General features: G+C 42.8%; 1 protein-coding gene across 9 annotated transcripts in view; it reads left to right on the plus strand.

Moving 5' to 3' along the window:
* Nucleotides 1–9,320: 9,320 nt before the first annotated feature.
* ZFP1 (ZFP1 zinc finger protein) overlaps nucleotides 9,321–16,893 on the plus strand; it is a 29,817-nt gene continuing 22,244 nt past the window's right edge. For 2 of the 9 annotated variants that reach the window (XM_060397864.1, XM_060397867.1), the window contains exons 1-3: nucleotides 9,321–9,434; nucleotides 15,060–15,175; nucleotides 15,269–15,327. In XM_060397864.1, coding sequence (XP_060253847.1) covers nucleotides 15,313–15,327 — 15 coding nt within the window. In that variant the 5' untranslated portion in view covers nucleotides 9,321–9,434; nucleotides 15,060–15,175; nucleotides 15,269–15,312. Of the gene's footprint in view, nucleotides 9,435–10,893; nucleotides 15,328–16,893 lie in introns of those variants that run through there. The other 7 variants (XM_015100372.4, XM_042230737.2, XM_060397863.1 and 4 more) reach the window with 6 other exon arrangements.

Here is a 16,893-nt window from a genome sequence, read left to right on the forward strand (position 1 = left end):
CCATTGCTAGGAGAATCAGGCGCTGTGTGCATGACACCGCTGAGAGAGGACAGCTGGAATCTTGTGCCTTGTGTCTTCTGGACCTTGGCCTTTGTGCCTTTTCTGCTGCTGATTTTAATCTGTATCCTTGCACTGCAGTAAAATGTCGCCATGAGTATAACAGCTTACTGAGTTCTGTGTCCTTCTAAGGAAAAATTGAACCTGAACGTGGCCTGGGGGAGCCCCTAAAACAGTCATACTATCATTTTGAAGCCATAAACAGCTTATCTTTGTCAGAATTAAAACTTGTTGGCTTCTCCAGGCTTTTTCCATTTGTGAACGGGTATTTAGACCAATGGAGTCCTGATCTGTTCTGTTGATATTTATGGATCTGCTCTTAAAATAGAGGAAGCTTTGATTCAGTTGCTTATTTTGCAATAATACTTTGTCCAGTGGGGGATGGAGAGGGTGGGATGAAGTAACATTGAAATATATACATTACCACGTGTGAAATCAATAGCTAATGGTAAGTTGCTGTATAGTGCAGGGAGCTCAGCCTGGTGCTCAGGGACAACCTAGAGGGGTGGGATGGGGTGGGAGGTGGGAAGGAGATACAAGAAGGCGGGGACATGTATACCTGTGGCTGAATGGTGTTGACGTATGGCAGAAACCGATACAACATTGTAAAGCGATTATCCTCCAATTAAAAATAAATATAAAAAAAGACTAAGGCAAATAGAAGAAATAAAACAAGTTCAGAATATTTGCTTTTTAAAAGAATAAGACTGTGTCCAATAATATTCAAACCTATGTCTTTCTGACTTGTATGCAGTTGTCTCTAAATTCTCCATAAAAACCATTGTGCCCAAAATTAAACCTGATTCAGAATGACTATGATTTTTTCCCCCTAAGGTGGGATAAACAGGATATTCTTTCTTAAATTTATTTAATTATTTATTTATTTTGGCTGATTCACGTCTTAGTTGTAGCCCTTGGGATCGTCGTTCCGTCACGCGGGATCTCCTAGATGTAGTACACACATCCTAGATGTGGCGCGCAGGCTTAGTTGCTCTGCGGCACATGGGATATTAGATTCTGAGCTCTCTGAGCAGGTATCCAACCCTGGTCCTCTGCACTGCAAGGCAGATTCTTCACCACTGGGCTACCAGGGAAATCTTTTTTTCTTCTATTTTTAGTGTAGTCTTTAGGTGTCTCTTCACAAAGAGGAGAGAGAGCGAGGAAATAGCTGGAGTTCTTTATAACCCCAAGACCTGGGCAGCCCGAGAGGAGGGCCAGAGGAGCAGCCACCTGCCCTGGTGTGTTGAGGAGGCACTGCTGGCCCACTGAGGTGGGCAGCCCCGAAAAGTTGGGTGATGCTGGAAGCTGCCCATTCCAGCAGGATGCGCGATGCGCAGGCAGCCCTTGGTGCCCTCAGGTGGACAGACGTGCTCAGTACTGGCCGTAGCTGGGTGTCGAGCATGACTGCTTCCTACCCCAGTCATCCACTCTCTCCTCATCTACATCAAGCACAGTGCGGGAAAGGCCATGACAAATGAGACAGACAGTCCTCAGATGCACAGAGGGTCCCTGGATCTCAGCCCCTGACCTTGAAAGACCCCTTCGTTCACTGAGGATGAAGATGGCCTTGTCAAGCACTCAAATAAGATAATTTTTTTGAGGCTCAGGTTGGTTCCATTTCCCAGAGTTCATTTATGTTAAAAATAAAGGAAAGAAACCCCCCTGGTGGTCCAGTGGTTAAGAAGCCACCTTGCAATCCCTAGTCAGGGAACTAAGACCCCATGTGCATGTGTGCGTGTGAGCTCAGTCGTGTCTGACTCTGCAACCCTATGAACTGCAGCCCGCCAGGCTCCTCTGTCCATGGGGATTCTCCAGGCAAGAACAGTGGAGTGGGCTGCCATTTCCTCCTCCAGGGGATCTTCCCCACCCAGGGACTGAACCAGTGCGTCCTGCGTCTCCTGCATTGGCAGGTGGATTCTTTTACCCCTGAGCCTCCTGGGAAGCTCCATGCTCCAGAGCAACTAAGCCTGTGGCTACAACTACTGAGGCCGCACCCCACAGCTAGAGGGTCAGTACCTCCAAAGAAAGATCCTGCATAACGGAACGAAGAGCCCACGTGCTGCAACGAAAACCGGATGCAACCAAATCATTAAAAAATAATAATAATAAAGGAAAGACAGCATAATACATTTAACTTTGCTACAAATTAGAAGAATTTTTGCAGGGTCCCTACTTTGTAATTTTGCCTTGCAAAAAGTAAATTAAAGGTCACTTCTCAGAGCCCCAAACGAGGAGGGAAAAGCTTGTGATTAGACATCATTCCTTTTCCATTATCTTGGCTATAAAAAAGAGAGAGGCTGGTCAACTAGCTGGGAGAAATTGGGGACCAGGGGGAGTGGTGTTGTCAGACACTGGAAATAATACAAGGAAGGAATATCCACCGATAGGGGTCTGATTATGGAGTCTTAGAGTTATGATTATAGGAATTATGGAGTCTAAGAGAGTCTTGGCTCAAACCTAACCTGCTGAGTAAAGCCTTCACTAGCCATTCTGCTCAAAAACGCACCCCTCCACAAGCTCTTGCTACAACTTCTTTTCGGGGGGGGGGCATGCCAAGTAGGGTGTAGGATCTTGGTTCCCTGACCCTTTCCCCCTGCAGTAGAATTGCAGAGTCTTAACCACTGGACCACCAGGGAAGATATGACCTTCTTAGCAGTAAACGCCATCTGACAGGCTCTGTTTTGCTTGTTTGTTGCCTGTCTCCCCAAGTAGAATGGAAGCTCAGAAGGAGAGGGCTCTGGGTCACTCAGAGCTGTGTCCACGCAGGTGCCTGCCACCAGCAGGTGCTTGATAAACGATGGCAGGAATGCAAATAAAGGAGTAGAAAATAAAGACACTTGGGGGAAAAGTTAAACTTATTCAGAAAAAGAATTGTTCCAAGACCTGGAAAGGAGTAAGGAATCACTGGTACTATTTGGCTAAAACTTCTTCTTAAACCTTGACCTCAGGTTCAGAGTTCAGATGAAGGAAGAGAAAATTGACAATTAAAATTTAAGGTGATCAAGACAGTCCAGACCATGTGGAAGTTCTTCAGATTAGACAATCCAGTGTTTCTAGCATGTAAGTGACAAAGGGGGAAAAAAGATATGGAGGAAGGACCTATGTATTAAAAGACATTAATCCTGGGCCATGGATTCATTAGGATTTTTAAAAATATATTTATTTATTTGGCTGTGCCAGGTCTTAGAGCATGCAGGAACTTTAGTTTTGGCATGCAAACTCTCAGTTGCATCACGTGGGATCTAGTTCCCTGATCAGGGATCAAACCTGGGCCCACTGCGTTGGGAGTTAGGAGTCTTAGCCACTGGACCAGGGAAGTCCCCGACTGGATCTTGAGTTTGAAAAATTTGAAGAAATGTATGATGTTCATGGAAACAAGTTGGAAATGTGAACACCAACTGGATATTTGAATAGTATTTAGGAAATACTGTGCAATTTTTGGAGAAGGCAATGGCACCCCACTCCAGTACTCTTGCCTGGAAAATCCCATGGATGGAGGAGCCTAGTAGGCTGCAGTCCATGCTAAGCTTCGGACACGACTGAGCGACTTCACTTTCACTTTTCACTTTCATGCATTGGAGAAGGACATGGCAACCCACTCCAGTGTTCTTGCCTGGAGAATCCCAGGGATGGGGGAGCCTGGTGGGCTGCCGTCTATGGGGTCACACAGAGTCAGACACGACTGAAGTGACTTAGCAGTAGTGCAATTTTTAAGTGTGATAATAGTGCACAGTGACTGTGCTTTAAGTATGACCCACAGACCCCTGAGGTCTCCAAGACCCTTGCTGAGGATCCAGGAGGTCAAGGTCACGTTTAAAAAACTACACGCTGGGAAGCCTCCTGGGGATTCCAGACAGTGGCACCGAAGCGCACTGGCAGTCACTGCCCTGTTTTAGTGTTTTTGGGCTGTGCTGAGGCGCGCAGGGTAGTAGTTCCCAGACCAGGGGCAGAACCTGTGCCCCATGCAGCGGAAGCACAGAGTCCTAACCACCAGACCACAAGGGAAGTCCCTGGTAGTCCCTGATTTCTGCACTCACACAATTACAGGAAAGAAGCGCCAGTTTCACTGAAGACTGACTTCAGTAGAGCAGTAAAAATGATTAATTGTGCTTGTCTCAACCTTTCAGCGCTCGCCTTTTTAATATTCTGTCTGATGAAACAGGAAGTACATACAGAGCATAATACTTCTGCTGCACACAGAGAGGCGATGTTGTCTCCAGGAAAACCACTTGTGCTGCTGTTTGAGTCATGAGTTGAACTAGCTGCTTTTCTCATGAAACATTTTTACTTGAATGGCTTACAGTCAATCCAAGGCTGGGTGTTTGGCAGACATTGTCTCAAAAATGAATGAAGTGAGCTGTCATTTCAAGAAAAACAAGTGGCTACAAGTTGTTGCTCAATGGTAAAATTATCTTTCAAGTGAAAATTTGAATGTTGGCAAAAACCTGATTCTGCTTTCTAAAACTTACGAAAGCTTTTCTGTTGAGACCAGCAGTGATATTATTATGGTCATTTGATACTATGCAATAAAATGTATCAACATTTTAAAGATCTTTAGGACTCAGGAAGCCAGTATTTTTCAAGTGGCCAGGGTATGACATGACAAACTCATGGATTTGAGATAAAGGATCCATTCAAAGTGCAAGAAAGACCAGTGAATTTTAATGTAACAGAGTACACAAGTTGTTTGATAAAATTGGATGATCTAGGATCTGTGCCCCATGGGAATGTCATCTGATCAAATGAACAAAAATAAAATTTTTTGCCAGTATCTAAGAATACACCCATAGACAGAGGAGCAGAGGAGCCTGGTGGGCTCTGGTCCATAGGGTCGCCAGAGAGTAGGACATGACTGCAGCGACTCAGCACGCAAGCACGCAGGAACAAACCACACTTTATTTATGTGGTTTGGAATATTTGCTCCACTCTCAACAGTCACTATTATAACAAAGTCTTTTTGAATCCAATAACAGTGCCGTCCAAGCATGTAGTTACTGTTAGGCGCTTGTTGGAAAGGAAGCTGATGCTACAACTTGCTGGGAAGATGAAACAGCCACTAGGACATGCTGGGTAGCTGACTGAGAAAGAGTGCGAAACCTTAGTGGAAGGTCAAAAAAATTAAAGGCAACATTTAAATTAAAATTTGCAATATGTTTTTTTTTTTTAATCTTCCACACTTTCCTTTTATTCCTAAGAGGAAATTAATAAAGAATAATGTGCAAGGTCTTCAGAAACAACCCCAAACACAGTACTCTACATTGTTGCGTAAGGCAGTTGGGAATTTAACTCATGTGTGTGGAATTTAACTCACTGGGGAAGAGTGTGTATTTATTCTTTTTATACATTTAAGTATTTAGTCTTTTTAAAATATGTATAATTTTTTACAAAAATAGGCTCACACGCTACATAATCTGTGTGATCTGCAATTTTTCATTTCTGAATGCATCAGACACCTCCCCCATGGAGTTAGCAGGTGTGTGTGCTCAATTGCTCAGTCGTGTCCAGCTCTTTGCAACCCCATACACAGACTGTAGCCTGCCAGACTCCTCTGTCAATGTGACTTCCCAGGCAAGAGTACTGGAGTGGGTTGCCATTTCCTTCTCCAGGGGATCTTCCCAACCCAGAGATTGAACCCAGGTCTCCTGCACTGGCAGGCGGATTCTTTACCACTGAGCCACCAGAGAAGCCCAATGGAGTTAGCATGCATTATCATTTTCAATGTCTCCCCAAATTCCATTTACATATTATGATTATTTTAATTACATCTACCGAAAGATTTTTAGATTTTTCCAGCGTTTTGTAGCAGATATAGGCTGCAATGTGAGAACATTTACGTATATACATCGTTGTACAAGATTAAAATCTATAATTTAAAAATTTTAACTTTTGATACAATAAGGCCTTCAGAAAGATTTTATGTATTATAGTCCTACCAGAATTGTATAAAATTTTTTTGGGGGGGGCTTCCCTGGTGGTCCAGTGGTTAAGAATCTGCCTTTAATGCAAGGGACACCAGTTCAATCCTTGGTCTGGGAGGATCCCGCGTGCTGTGGTGCAGTAACTAAGCCTGCGAGCCGCAACTACTAAGTCGTCGCTCTGGAGCCTGTGAGCCGCAACTACTGAGCCCACAAGCCTAGAGCCCGCGCTGTATAACAAGAGAAGCCACCGCAGTGAGAACCCTGCTCACAACTAGAGAAAGCCCGTGTGTAGCAATGAAGGCCCATCACAGCCAAAACTAAATAATAAAATGAATGAACACACATTAAAATTTTTTTTTGCCAAGTTGTTCCAACCTTGGATATCCTTACTCTTTTAAAAGTTGTCCAAACTGATAGGTCAAAATGATATTACATATGTTATCATATTGCTTTTCTTTGATTTTGAGTAAAGAGAAAACATTTTGAAAATATTTCTTTAGGTGCATCGGGTCTTTTAGTTGCAGTATACGGGCTCTTTGTTCTTCATGCTGGATCTTTCGTGGCGGCAAGCAGATGGGCTCAGGCTTGGTTGCATGTGGGGGTCTTAGTTCCCTGCCACGGATCGAACCTATATCCCCTGTTTTGCAAGGTGGATTCTTAACCATTGGACCATCATGGAAGTCCCCTCTGCCTGCCTCCTGCTTGAAGAAAACTTTTGTCTTGTAGGCCTTCCCCAAGGTTCAAGGAGAAATTTAATCCAAGAAATACAAACATACAAAAACATTTAAGCAAGTCAAAATAATAATTGTTTAACCATTAAACAAATTCAGGGATCTTTAGTTACTCCTCAAGGGCTATAGATAATATTGTGAACCATGTCCTTGAGCTACTTTCCGAAACCTCCACCAGGTGGAAGAAGTTAACTAAATGTTGACCACAAACACGTAGAGCCCAGACCGGTTGAAACCAGAAGGTTGGTGAGTCAATCAAGGTAGACTCCTGATTACTTCATCACCAGTCAATCGTAAAAATGTCCATGAGCTGATTATCCCACAACCCTCTCCTTCACCCTGCTTTTGTTTTTTTTTTTAAGATTGATTTATTTATATACTTTTGGCTGTGGGGGGTCTTCACTGCTGCGTGTGGGCTTTCTCTAGTTGCTGAAGGCGGGGCTCCTCTCTAACTGCGCGTGGGCTTCTCACTGTGGTGGCTTCACTAGTGGTGCCCAGGCTCTCAGGGGCTCGGGTTTCAGAAGTTGAGGCTAGAGGCTCTCAAGCCCTGGCGCAGTAGCTGTGTTGCACAGCCACAGGTGTTCCACAGCACATGGGATCTTCCCGCACCAGGGGTCAAGCCCATGTCCCCTGCATTGGCAGGTGGACTCTCAACCTCTAGACCACCAGGGAAGCCCCATCCTGTCTTTAAAAAAATTTCCCTGAAAGACATCAGGGAATTCCATTCTTTGAAGCAGTATCTGACCCTATGCCTTGCTTGGCCTCACAATAAACTCTGCACTTTTGTTTACCACAACCTGGCATCATATATTGGCTTCAGTGTGTGCATACAGACCCAGGTCTGGTTCAATAACAGTAGAGTTTGCGACCGTATATTGTTTAATTGAAAACTGGTTGCTTCCACTACACACCTATTAGCATGGTCAAAGTCCACAACACCGACAACAGCAAAAGCTGACAGGGATGTGAAGCGACAGGAACTCATTCATTGCTGGTGGGGATGCAAAATGGTACAGCTAGTCTAGAAGACAGTCTGGTAGTTTCTACAAAACTATATTGTCACTATACAACCGAATAATTGTGTTCCTTGACATTTACACAAATGAGAAACATTTTATTTCCATGCAAAACACTGCACAGGGATGCTTATAGAAGCTTTTATAATTGTCAAAACTTGGAAGCAGCCAAGATGTCTTTCAGTTGCTGAATGGGTAGATAAAATGGTGGTAGGTGCAGACAATGAAATATTATTCTGCTAAAAAGAAATGAGCTGACAAGCCATGAAAAGGAACTTTAAATGCATATTACTAAGTGAAAGAAACCAACTTGAAAAGGCTACAAACTGAATGATTCTAACTATATGACATTCTGAAAAAGACAACTGTAATAGGGATGAAATTTTGTATTCTATTACAACTTAATCACTAAAGGGATATTGCCTCAAAGCTTACATTATACATAATCACCCATCTCTGGGAACACTGCTTCCCAGGTGATGTGCATTAGGCTAAAATACCTTCAGCTCACTGGAAGCACCTTGACCAGGCCCACCTGTGAATAACTGCACGAAGAAGAAATTAATATATCCCCTCCAGAGGCTGCCGGGAACCAGGAACTGTTTGACTCTACTCCCTCCCCTTTTAGGGGATGTATAAAGGATGCCTGAATCCAAAAGTAGGCAAGATGGTTCTTCGGAACATGAGTTCATTATCTTCTTGGTCTGCTTGGATTCCCAGTTCAGTCGTTACTCCCTGCCCCATCAACTTGTCTGTTGAGTTATTGGTCTTCCGTGCAGCTTGGACTCGGTAATAATTCTAGCAGTACAGTACAAAGGTCAGTGACTTTCAGGGACTTAGGGAGAGGGAGGGAGGGATGAATAGATGGAGCACAGGGGAATTTGTGTGCAGTAAAACTACTCTGTGTGATACTATGGTGGTGGATACATGTCACCATATGTTTGGCAAAACCCATAGAACGTTCAAGGCCCAGCGTGAACCCCAATGTAACCTATGGACTTTGGGTGTCTTGTCAGTGTATGTTTAATTGTAACAAATATACCACTCTAGTACTGGGTGTTGATAGTGGGGGAGGCCATTCATGTGTGGGCACACGTGGTACATTGGAACTTTCTTCTCAAATTTTACTGTAAACCCAAAACTTAAAAAAAAAAAAAACCCTACTGACCTACACATGGTACCTTTATGGCCAGTTTTATTTATTTTTAATATCAGAAAGGTAACTTAATGTTATATATAGTTATCTTTGAAAGGTGAGATCATGGGTGATATTTGCTCTATTTTATACATATTTTCTAATTCAAATGCTGTGATCATAGATTACCTGTGTAATCTCGAAAAGCCAGGACTCCTATTTTAGGGGAGGTGGTGGTTGTAACTCATACCCCCTTTGGCGGAAATGAGGTCCAGGCCAAGGGATTATCACGGTCAGCACTCCTCCGACTGGCTGAACAAGGTGAAAACTTTCCTGAGAGTCCCTACGGTGTGGCCCTGCGGGCTTATGGGAAATGTAGTCCCGAAGTTTGACGGACCACCCCTCGGAGGACCCTGGGACGGCGTGCAGCCCCTTGCATCTGCGCGTGCGCACTGCTGCGAGCGCGCCGGGGGCCACCCTTCCCCCACCTGCAGCCGCGAGTAGGTGACAGGGCCCCGGTCTCCCCGCCGTGACCCAGCCTGGCCCTGCGCCACGAGCGGAGGCTGTGCCCCTCCAGGTAGGAGGGGGCCTGCCAGGCCGCCCCGCGGGGCCGCGGGGGCCGCGGGGCAGGGGACGAGGGGTGGGCTCGTGCCCGCGCGCGGCGGGAGCCCAAACTTCGGAGCCCCTCGGGGCGGCGACCCTCGGGGCGGCGTCGGCGGCGGCCCGGCGCTGTCGGCGGCGCGGGGCCGGCGGGGCCGCCCGGCCGGACGTGCGGGGGCGGGGACGGCGCGGCGGCGGGCGGCGGCGCGGGCCGGCCTCCCTCCCTTTGTCCGGCGGGGCGCCTCCGACCGGCCGCGGAGGTCTCCGGCCGCGCCGCCGCGCTCCGGGCGCCGGCGGGCGGGCGCGCGCGCGACCCTGCGGGCGGCGCGGGGCGAGGCCGGGGCGGGGCCGGGCGCGCCTCAGAGCGCGCGGGCGCCGCGTGCGCCGCGGCCGCAGCCTCGCGGAGGGCGGCCGGAGCGCCCAGGCGAGGCGCGGGCCGCGCGGACGGCGACGCCGCGACCTCCCCGCCCGGCCCCTCAGCCGGGGCCCCCCGAGGCGCGCCCTCCCGGGCGTCTTCGCTCGTTCCCGCGCTTTCCCGAGGTGGCGCAGCCAGCTGGTCCTGTCACACGAACGGCAAACATTTTTTATTTTGCCCCTTAATTTTGCTCACCAGTAGTTTTTACTGTGGAGGCGTTACGATTTTTCCGTGGTTGAGTTTACTGCTCTTCCTTTATTGGACACCCCAAAACCTTCACTATTTTGAGATTATACACCTTTGCTAATGATTCCCACTGATACCTTAGAATAAATTAATTTAAAAAATCTGTTCGTGCTTCTATGATCCAGTTGATGGTTACATTTAATGGGGGAGGGGTGGACACCTTTATAATATTGGCTCTTACTATAGGCCTTCCCATTTGTTCAAGTCTCATTTTTTTCCCCTTACGAGCACTTTGTAAGTTTTTTCATAAATATTTGCGTTTTTATATTATTGTTCTGTAGTAACTTATTGCTATGAAGATGGAATCTTTTCCCCATTATTTCATCTTTTTTCTCTCGTATTTGATATTTCCCACTTTGCTTATTATGTGTATTTGAGATTGCTCGTTTTTCTCCTTAATTTAGCTAGTGGTTATTAATTTTTTTGTTGCAAGAGAATAACTTTTTAATGTCTGTAGCATCTGTAGTAATGTCTCTCCCATTATTACTGACATTGATTTTAATGCTATAACTGTCCTCTAAATACTGCTCTAGCTGCATCCCTTAAATTCTGGTATGTTTTGTTTTTCATTTCCATTCAGTTTTTTAAACTTCCCTTGTGACTTCCTTTTTCACCTATTGGTTGTTTAGAAATTTGTTGTTTAATTTCCAAACATTAGGGATTTTCTAAATCTTTGTCTATTACTGATTTCTAGTTTAATTCTGTTTTGATTAAAGAATTTACTTTGTTACATAATTCAGTTCTTTAAACCTTGTTGACTTGTATCTCCCTGGAGGTGCAGTGGTTAAGAGTCCACTTGCCAATGCATGGGACATGCTTCGATCCTGGGAGGACTCCACATTCCTGGGACAGCTACTGTCCATGCTCAGCAACGAGATAAGCCACCACAATGAGAAGCCTGCACACTGTGATGAAGAGTAGCCCCCACTCACTGCAACTAGAGAAAGCCTGCTTGTAGCAATGAAGACCCAGCACAGCCAAAAATAAAAAATACAAGTTTTGTTTTATTTTATGGCCAAGGATGTGTTATACTTTGAGGATGTTTTTTATGTACTTTAATGACTATTGTACTGTTCGTGGTAGAGTTTTCTGTAAATACTAAATGGGTCAAGTTTGTTGGTAATGTGGTTCAGTTTTTCTGCATCCTTACTGGTTTTCTATATATGTGTCTTGTCACCTACTGAGAAAATAATCCTGAATTCTTGAGCTCCAATTGTGGATTTTACCTATCTTTTCTTTGTTTTATCAACTTTGAGTTCTTTTATTTTGAAGTTCTTTTGTGCATAAACATTTAGGATTGTTAACGTTTTCTGGTGACTTGATACATTTACCATTGTCATTTATTGAAATGACATTATGTAATATCACATCTTATCCCTGGTAATTTTTCTTGTTCAGTCTGCTTTGATGTTAATCCAGCTTTCTTTTGATTATGCAAGGAATCTTTTCTTATCCTTTTGCTATTTTTTCCCCCACTGTGCTGCGTGTCATGCAGGATTTTAGTTTCCCAACCAGGGATTGAACCCATGCTTCCTGCTCCCTGGTTAAGTCCAGTCTTAACCACTGGACTGCCAGGAGAGTCCCTATCCTTTTTGTTTTGATCTAGCTATTGTTGGTGAAAATTCAGTTAACAGTCAAGAAAATTTTATTTGAGCCAACCTGAGGATTATAACCCAAGAGACAGACTTAGGAGCTCTGAGAACTGTTCTGCCTATTAGATATTGAAGGCATAGTCATATACTTTTTTTTGAACTTTTTAGTTTGTATTGGAGTATAGCCAATAAAGAACTTTGTGATAGTTTCAAATGAACAGCATAGGGACTCAGCCATACAAATACATGTATCCATTCTTCCCCAAACTCCCCTCCCATCCAGGCTGCTGCATAACACTGAGCAGAGTTCCCTATGTTATCCAGTAGGTCCTTGTTGGTTATCCATTTTAAACACAGCACTGTGTACATGTCCATCCAAACTCCCTAACTATCCCTTCCCCTCAGTTCAGCAACCAAACCAAGTTTGTTCTCCAACTCCGTTGAGTCTTTTTCTGTTTTGTAAGTTTATTTGTATCATTTCTTTTTAGATTCCACATATATAAGGGATATTAGACACTCTTCTGACTACTTCAGTCACCATGACAATCTCTTGTCCATTTTTGAGACAGAGATGTCTCAAAATGACATACTGACATAAAGTTCACCAAGTATACAGTAGTTCAAGTAAGCATATGCAGAGTGAACCTCAAGTCATCATGACCCCTTACAGACTTGAGAAAGAATGTTACTCTTTTAAGAAGTTTCATTGCTCGCCTCAAAAGAAAACAGATCTTTATGGCAGGTAGGCATTCCTACCTTTGAGGCGGTCTGGTTAATGTGTGATGCAGATGGACATATCATACTAAACAGGGAGAGAGGAGGCTCAAATAAACTTCTTGAGTGAATCTCAGTGAACATTTAAATATATTCCACTGCTTTGTGTGTAAGGTAAGATCCTTAAAACTACCGTCAACAATTTCATCATCTCATCTTTTATGCTATTAATGTCATACTTTACATATCCTATAAGTTTGCAGAACTGTTCTTTTTGCTTTAGACATTCAGTTATGTTTTAGATTGATTAAAAGTAAGATAAGATGTCTTTTATAGTTCTCTTCATTTTAACGACTCCCAGAGATCTTTTATTTCTTTGTGTAGACCCACATTTCTGTCTGGTATCCCTTCTACCTGAAGAATGTCTTAAAAAGTTTTTGTTGTTGTATAGGACTACTGGTAATGCATTCTTTTTTTTGTTTGATAAGGTTTTTATTTCACTTTTTTGTGTGTGAGATATATTTGCTGGGTATAGAATACTGGATTGGTAGTGTTTTTTTCTTTTTTTTAAAGATGTCACTACACTGCCTTCCAGCTTATATAGTTTCTGATGAGAAATTGTGATTTTTTTAATGTTGATTCCTCTGTACAGGCAAACCTCTGAAACAGCATTCAGTTCCAGATCACTGCAATAAAGCAGGTCACGTGAATTTTTTGTTTTCTCAATTCATATCAATTTGTTTACCTTTATACTGCAGTCTATTAAGTCTGCAGTAGTGTTATGCCTAAAAAAATGTATATAACTTTATTTTAAAAATGTGTGTTTATTTGGCTGTGCTGGGTCTTAGTTGCAGCAAGTGGAATCTTTAGTTGTGGCAGGGCCATACCTGGTGGCTCATTGGTCAAGAATCTGCCTGCCAGTGCAAGAGACTTGGGTTCTATCCCTGGGTCGAGAAGATTCCTTGGAGAAGGAAATGGCAACCCACTCTGGTATTCTCATCTGGAAGATTCCATAGACAGAGGAGCCTGGTGGGCTCCAGTCCATGGGGTCGTAGAGTCAGACTTGACTTCCTGACTGAGCACACACACGGATCTTCTGGTTGGAGCCTGTGAACTCTTAGGTGCAGCATGCGGGATCTTGTTCCCCAACCAAAGATCAAATCCAAGCCCCCTTCTTTGAGATTGTGGAGTTTTAGCCACTCGACGACCAGGGAAGTCCTCTACATACATTAACTTAAAGATGCGTCATTACCGGGACTTGCCTGAAGGTCCAGTGGCTAAGATTCTGTGCTTCCAACGCAGGGGGCCTGGGTTCAATCCCTGGTTGGGGAACTAGATCCCGCGTGCCACCACTAAGAGTTTGTATGCTGCAATGAGGCGATCTTATGTCTCAACTAAGACTGAAAATCCTGCATGCTGCAACTAAGACCCAGTGCAGCCAAATGAATAAATAAATAATTAAAAATGTTCTTACTACAAAGTGCTAACCATTATCTAACAATGCTGAGTTGCCACAAACTTTCAATTTGCTTTTTTAAAAAAGCAATCTGAAGAGAGGGAAAAAAAAAGTTACGTCTATATGTAATATGTCAGGATTTTTTTCTGGCTGCTTTCAAGAATTTCTCTTTAACTTTGACTTAAATATGATATGTCCAGGTGTGTCTTTGTTTTGTTTTTTGATACTTACCCTTTTTGGATAAATTATCCTGGTTTCTTGGATCTGAGGTTTGATATTAGCCATTTTTGGAAAATCCTTGGTCATTGTGTCTTCAAATACTGCTTTTAAAAACATTTATTTCTATATCTGGCTGTGTTGAGTCCTAGTTGCAGCCCGTGGGATGGTCATTGTGTCACGTGGAATCTTTTGTTGTGGCCCCCAGACTATAGTTGTGGCGTGCGGGCTCACTAATTGCGATGAGCATGCTTAATTGCTCCGAGGGGCATGGGTTCTTACTTCCCCAACCGGGGATCGAGCCTGTACCCCCTGCGTTGGAGATGCGGAGGCTTAACCACTGCCAAGCTTTTGGTAATGCATTATTTTTGAAAATAATTATTTATGTATTTACCTGTGCTGGGTCTTAATTGGGGCACATGGGATCTTCAGTCTTCACTGCAGCATGTGGCATCTTATTTTTAGCTGTGGCATGCAAACTCTTAGTTATGAGATGTGGGATCTAGTTCCTGACCAAGGATTGAACCTGGGCCCCCTCTATTGGGAGTGTGGAGTCTTAGCCACTGGACCTCCAGGGAAGTCCCTCCAATACATTTTTGTTAGACCATTTGATATTGCACTAGAGCCCTTGGATTCCTTGTCTTTTTTTTTTTTTAAACTTCCTCTTTATGTCTCAGTTTGGGTAGTTTCTTTGGACCTATCTTCAGATTTACTGAAAATTTTCTCAGCTCTGTTGTAGCATTGCATATTGAAGATGGTCTTTCAACTCTGTTACTGCATTTTTTTAGCATTTCCATTTTTTTCTTGATGGTTCCGTCTCTTGAAGTTGCCTATTTGTTAATTCATTTTGTAAGTCTTTCGCACAAAGCTTTAATATATGAATAATAATTTTAAATTCCCTGTTTGATAATTTAACCAGTTATGTTTTCTGTTGTTTGTTTTGTCAGTTAACGATTGTCTTAGTCTTACCTTTTCAGATGTTTCATAATGTTTGACTGAAGGTGGGTTCTGCCAGCATGATCCTTTTTGCCCTTTCTGAACAGGCAAAAGGACTAGCCCATGAGGTGGAATTTTCTCAGGTGATGTGTAACAATTTATAAACAAGTCATTCTGGAAGTTCTGAGGCAAGTCAGACCTTTAATAATAATACCTTCTGTTTTCCTCTATTCCAGTTCTGCCTTCATAGTTCTCTGCCTTTATCCAAAAGCTGCAGAAAATGAACAAATCCCAGGTGAGTTGTTTCTTCCTAACTTTTCTGTGAATTTGAGGAAATATATAAGGACCTAGAAAATGAAATGAAAGGTATAAAAGAGTAAAATTCAGAAAAACATAGTAAGAATAATCAATACCAGCAGACAAAAAGTAAAATCAAATTAATCAGGTATTTTTTAAAAAGTTAAAATGTAAATCAAGTTAATTAAGCAATTATTGCATTGATTATGAATACCTTTCCTTGGTTCTCGAGTATTAGGTCTAAATTAGTTTTATGAACATTCATATAGATGGTGTTTTGAGCAGCATTCCCAGGAAGAAAAACAGATTATTATTTTATCTCTAGTTATTTCATATAGCATTCTTCAGGGTAATACAGTGTGTATTTTATTTTTCCAGTGAGATTAACATGATGCCAGAGAACTCACTAAAGAGCTGGATATGTATTTAAATTCCCCCCCTAACTTACACGAGTTCCATTGTCATTACTTTCTTGAGTAGCATTCCAGAATGTACTTCGACATATTTGCACAAGTATGAGTACAGATTATTATGAGATGGCATACTAATTATACTGTTCTGTTTATGTGTGTTTTGTTTTGCTTTTAATGAATAGACTTCATTTTTTTAGAATAGTTTTGAGCTTACAGAAAATTTGAGTGAAAAGTACAGAATTCCTTTCCTCCCTCTGCACACGTGGTTTCTTCTCTTATTAACATCTTGCATTAATGTGGTATAGCTGTTAAAGCTGATGAGCCAATACTGATGATACTCTAACTAAAGTTCATAGTTTACATTAGGATTTGCTTTTGGTGTTGTGCGTTCTGTATGTTTTGACAAATGTGTACGTGCATCCACCATTATTGTATCTTAGAGCAGAGTTTCACTACTCACAAAATCCCCTGTGCTTCATCTATTCATCCTTCCCTCCCTTTCCTTGAGTACCTGGCAGAATTGGAGGGGCAGTAAAAAAGATACATATTACCTATATATATCAGTGGTTTCCTTTTCCAGAATGTTATAAAGTTGGAATCAGTCAGTATGTAGCCTTTTCAGACTTTCATTAATACTCTGCATTTAAAGTTCTTCCATGTCTTTTCATGACTTGACAACTTATTTCTTTTTAGCACCCAATGATATTTCGTGGTCTGAATGTACCACTATTTATTTACCCATTGAGCAACTGAAGGACATCTTGGTTGCCTCCAGGTTTTGACAGTTACGAATTAAGCAGCTATAAACATGTCTGTGTAGTGTTTTTACGAATGTAAGTTAATCATTTGGGTAAATGCTAAGGAAAACTAATGCTGGATTGTACAGCAGGAGTAGTTTGTGAGAAACTGCCCAACTGTCTTTCAGAGTGGCTATAATATTCACATTCCCACCAGCAGTGAATGAGAGTTTGTGTTGCTTCATGTCCTTGCCAGCATTTGGTGTTGTCAGTGTTGTGAACTTTGGCCACTTTAATAGGTGTTTTGCAGTATAATTTGATACTTCTCTGACATCTTAAGTATCTTTACACATGTTTACTTACCATATGTATATCTTGTTTAGTGAAGTGCATGTTAAGGTCTTTGGCCCTTAA

The sequence above is a fragment of the Ovis aries genome, chromosome 14 (genome assembly GCF_016772045.2).
Source record: "Ovis aries strain OAR_USU_Benz2616 breed Rambouillet chromosome 14, ARS-UI_Ramb_v3.0, whole genome shotgun sequence".
NCBI classification, from domain to species: domain Eukaryota; kingdom Metazoa; phylum Chordata; class Mammalia; order Artiodactyla; family Bovidae; genus Ovis; species Ovis aries.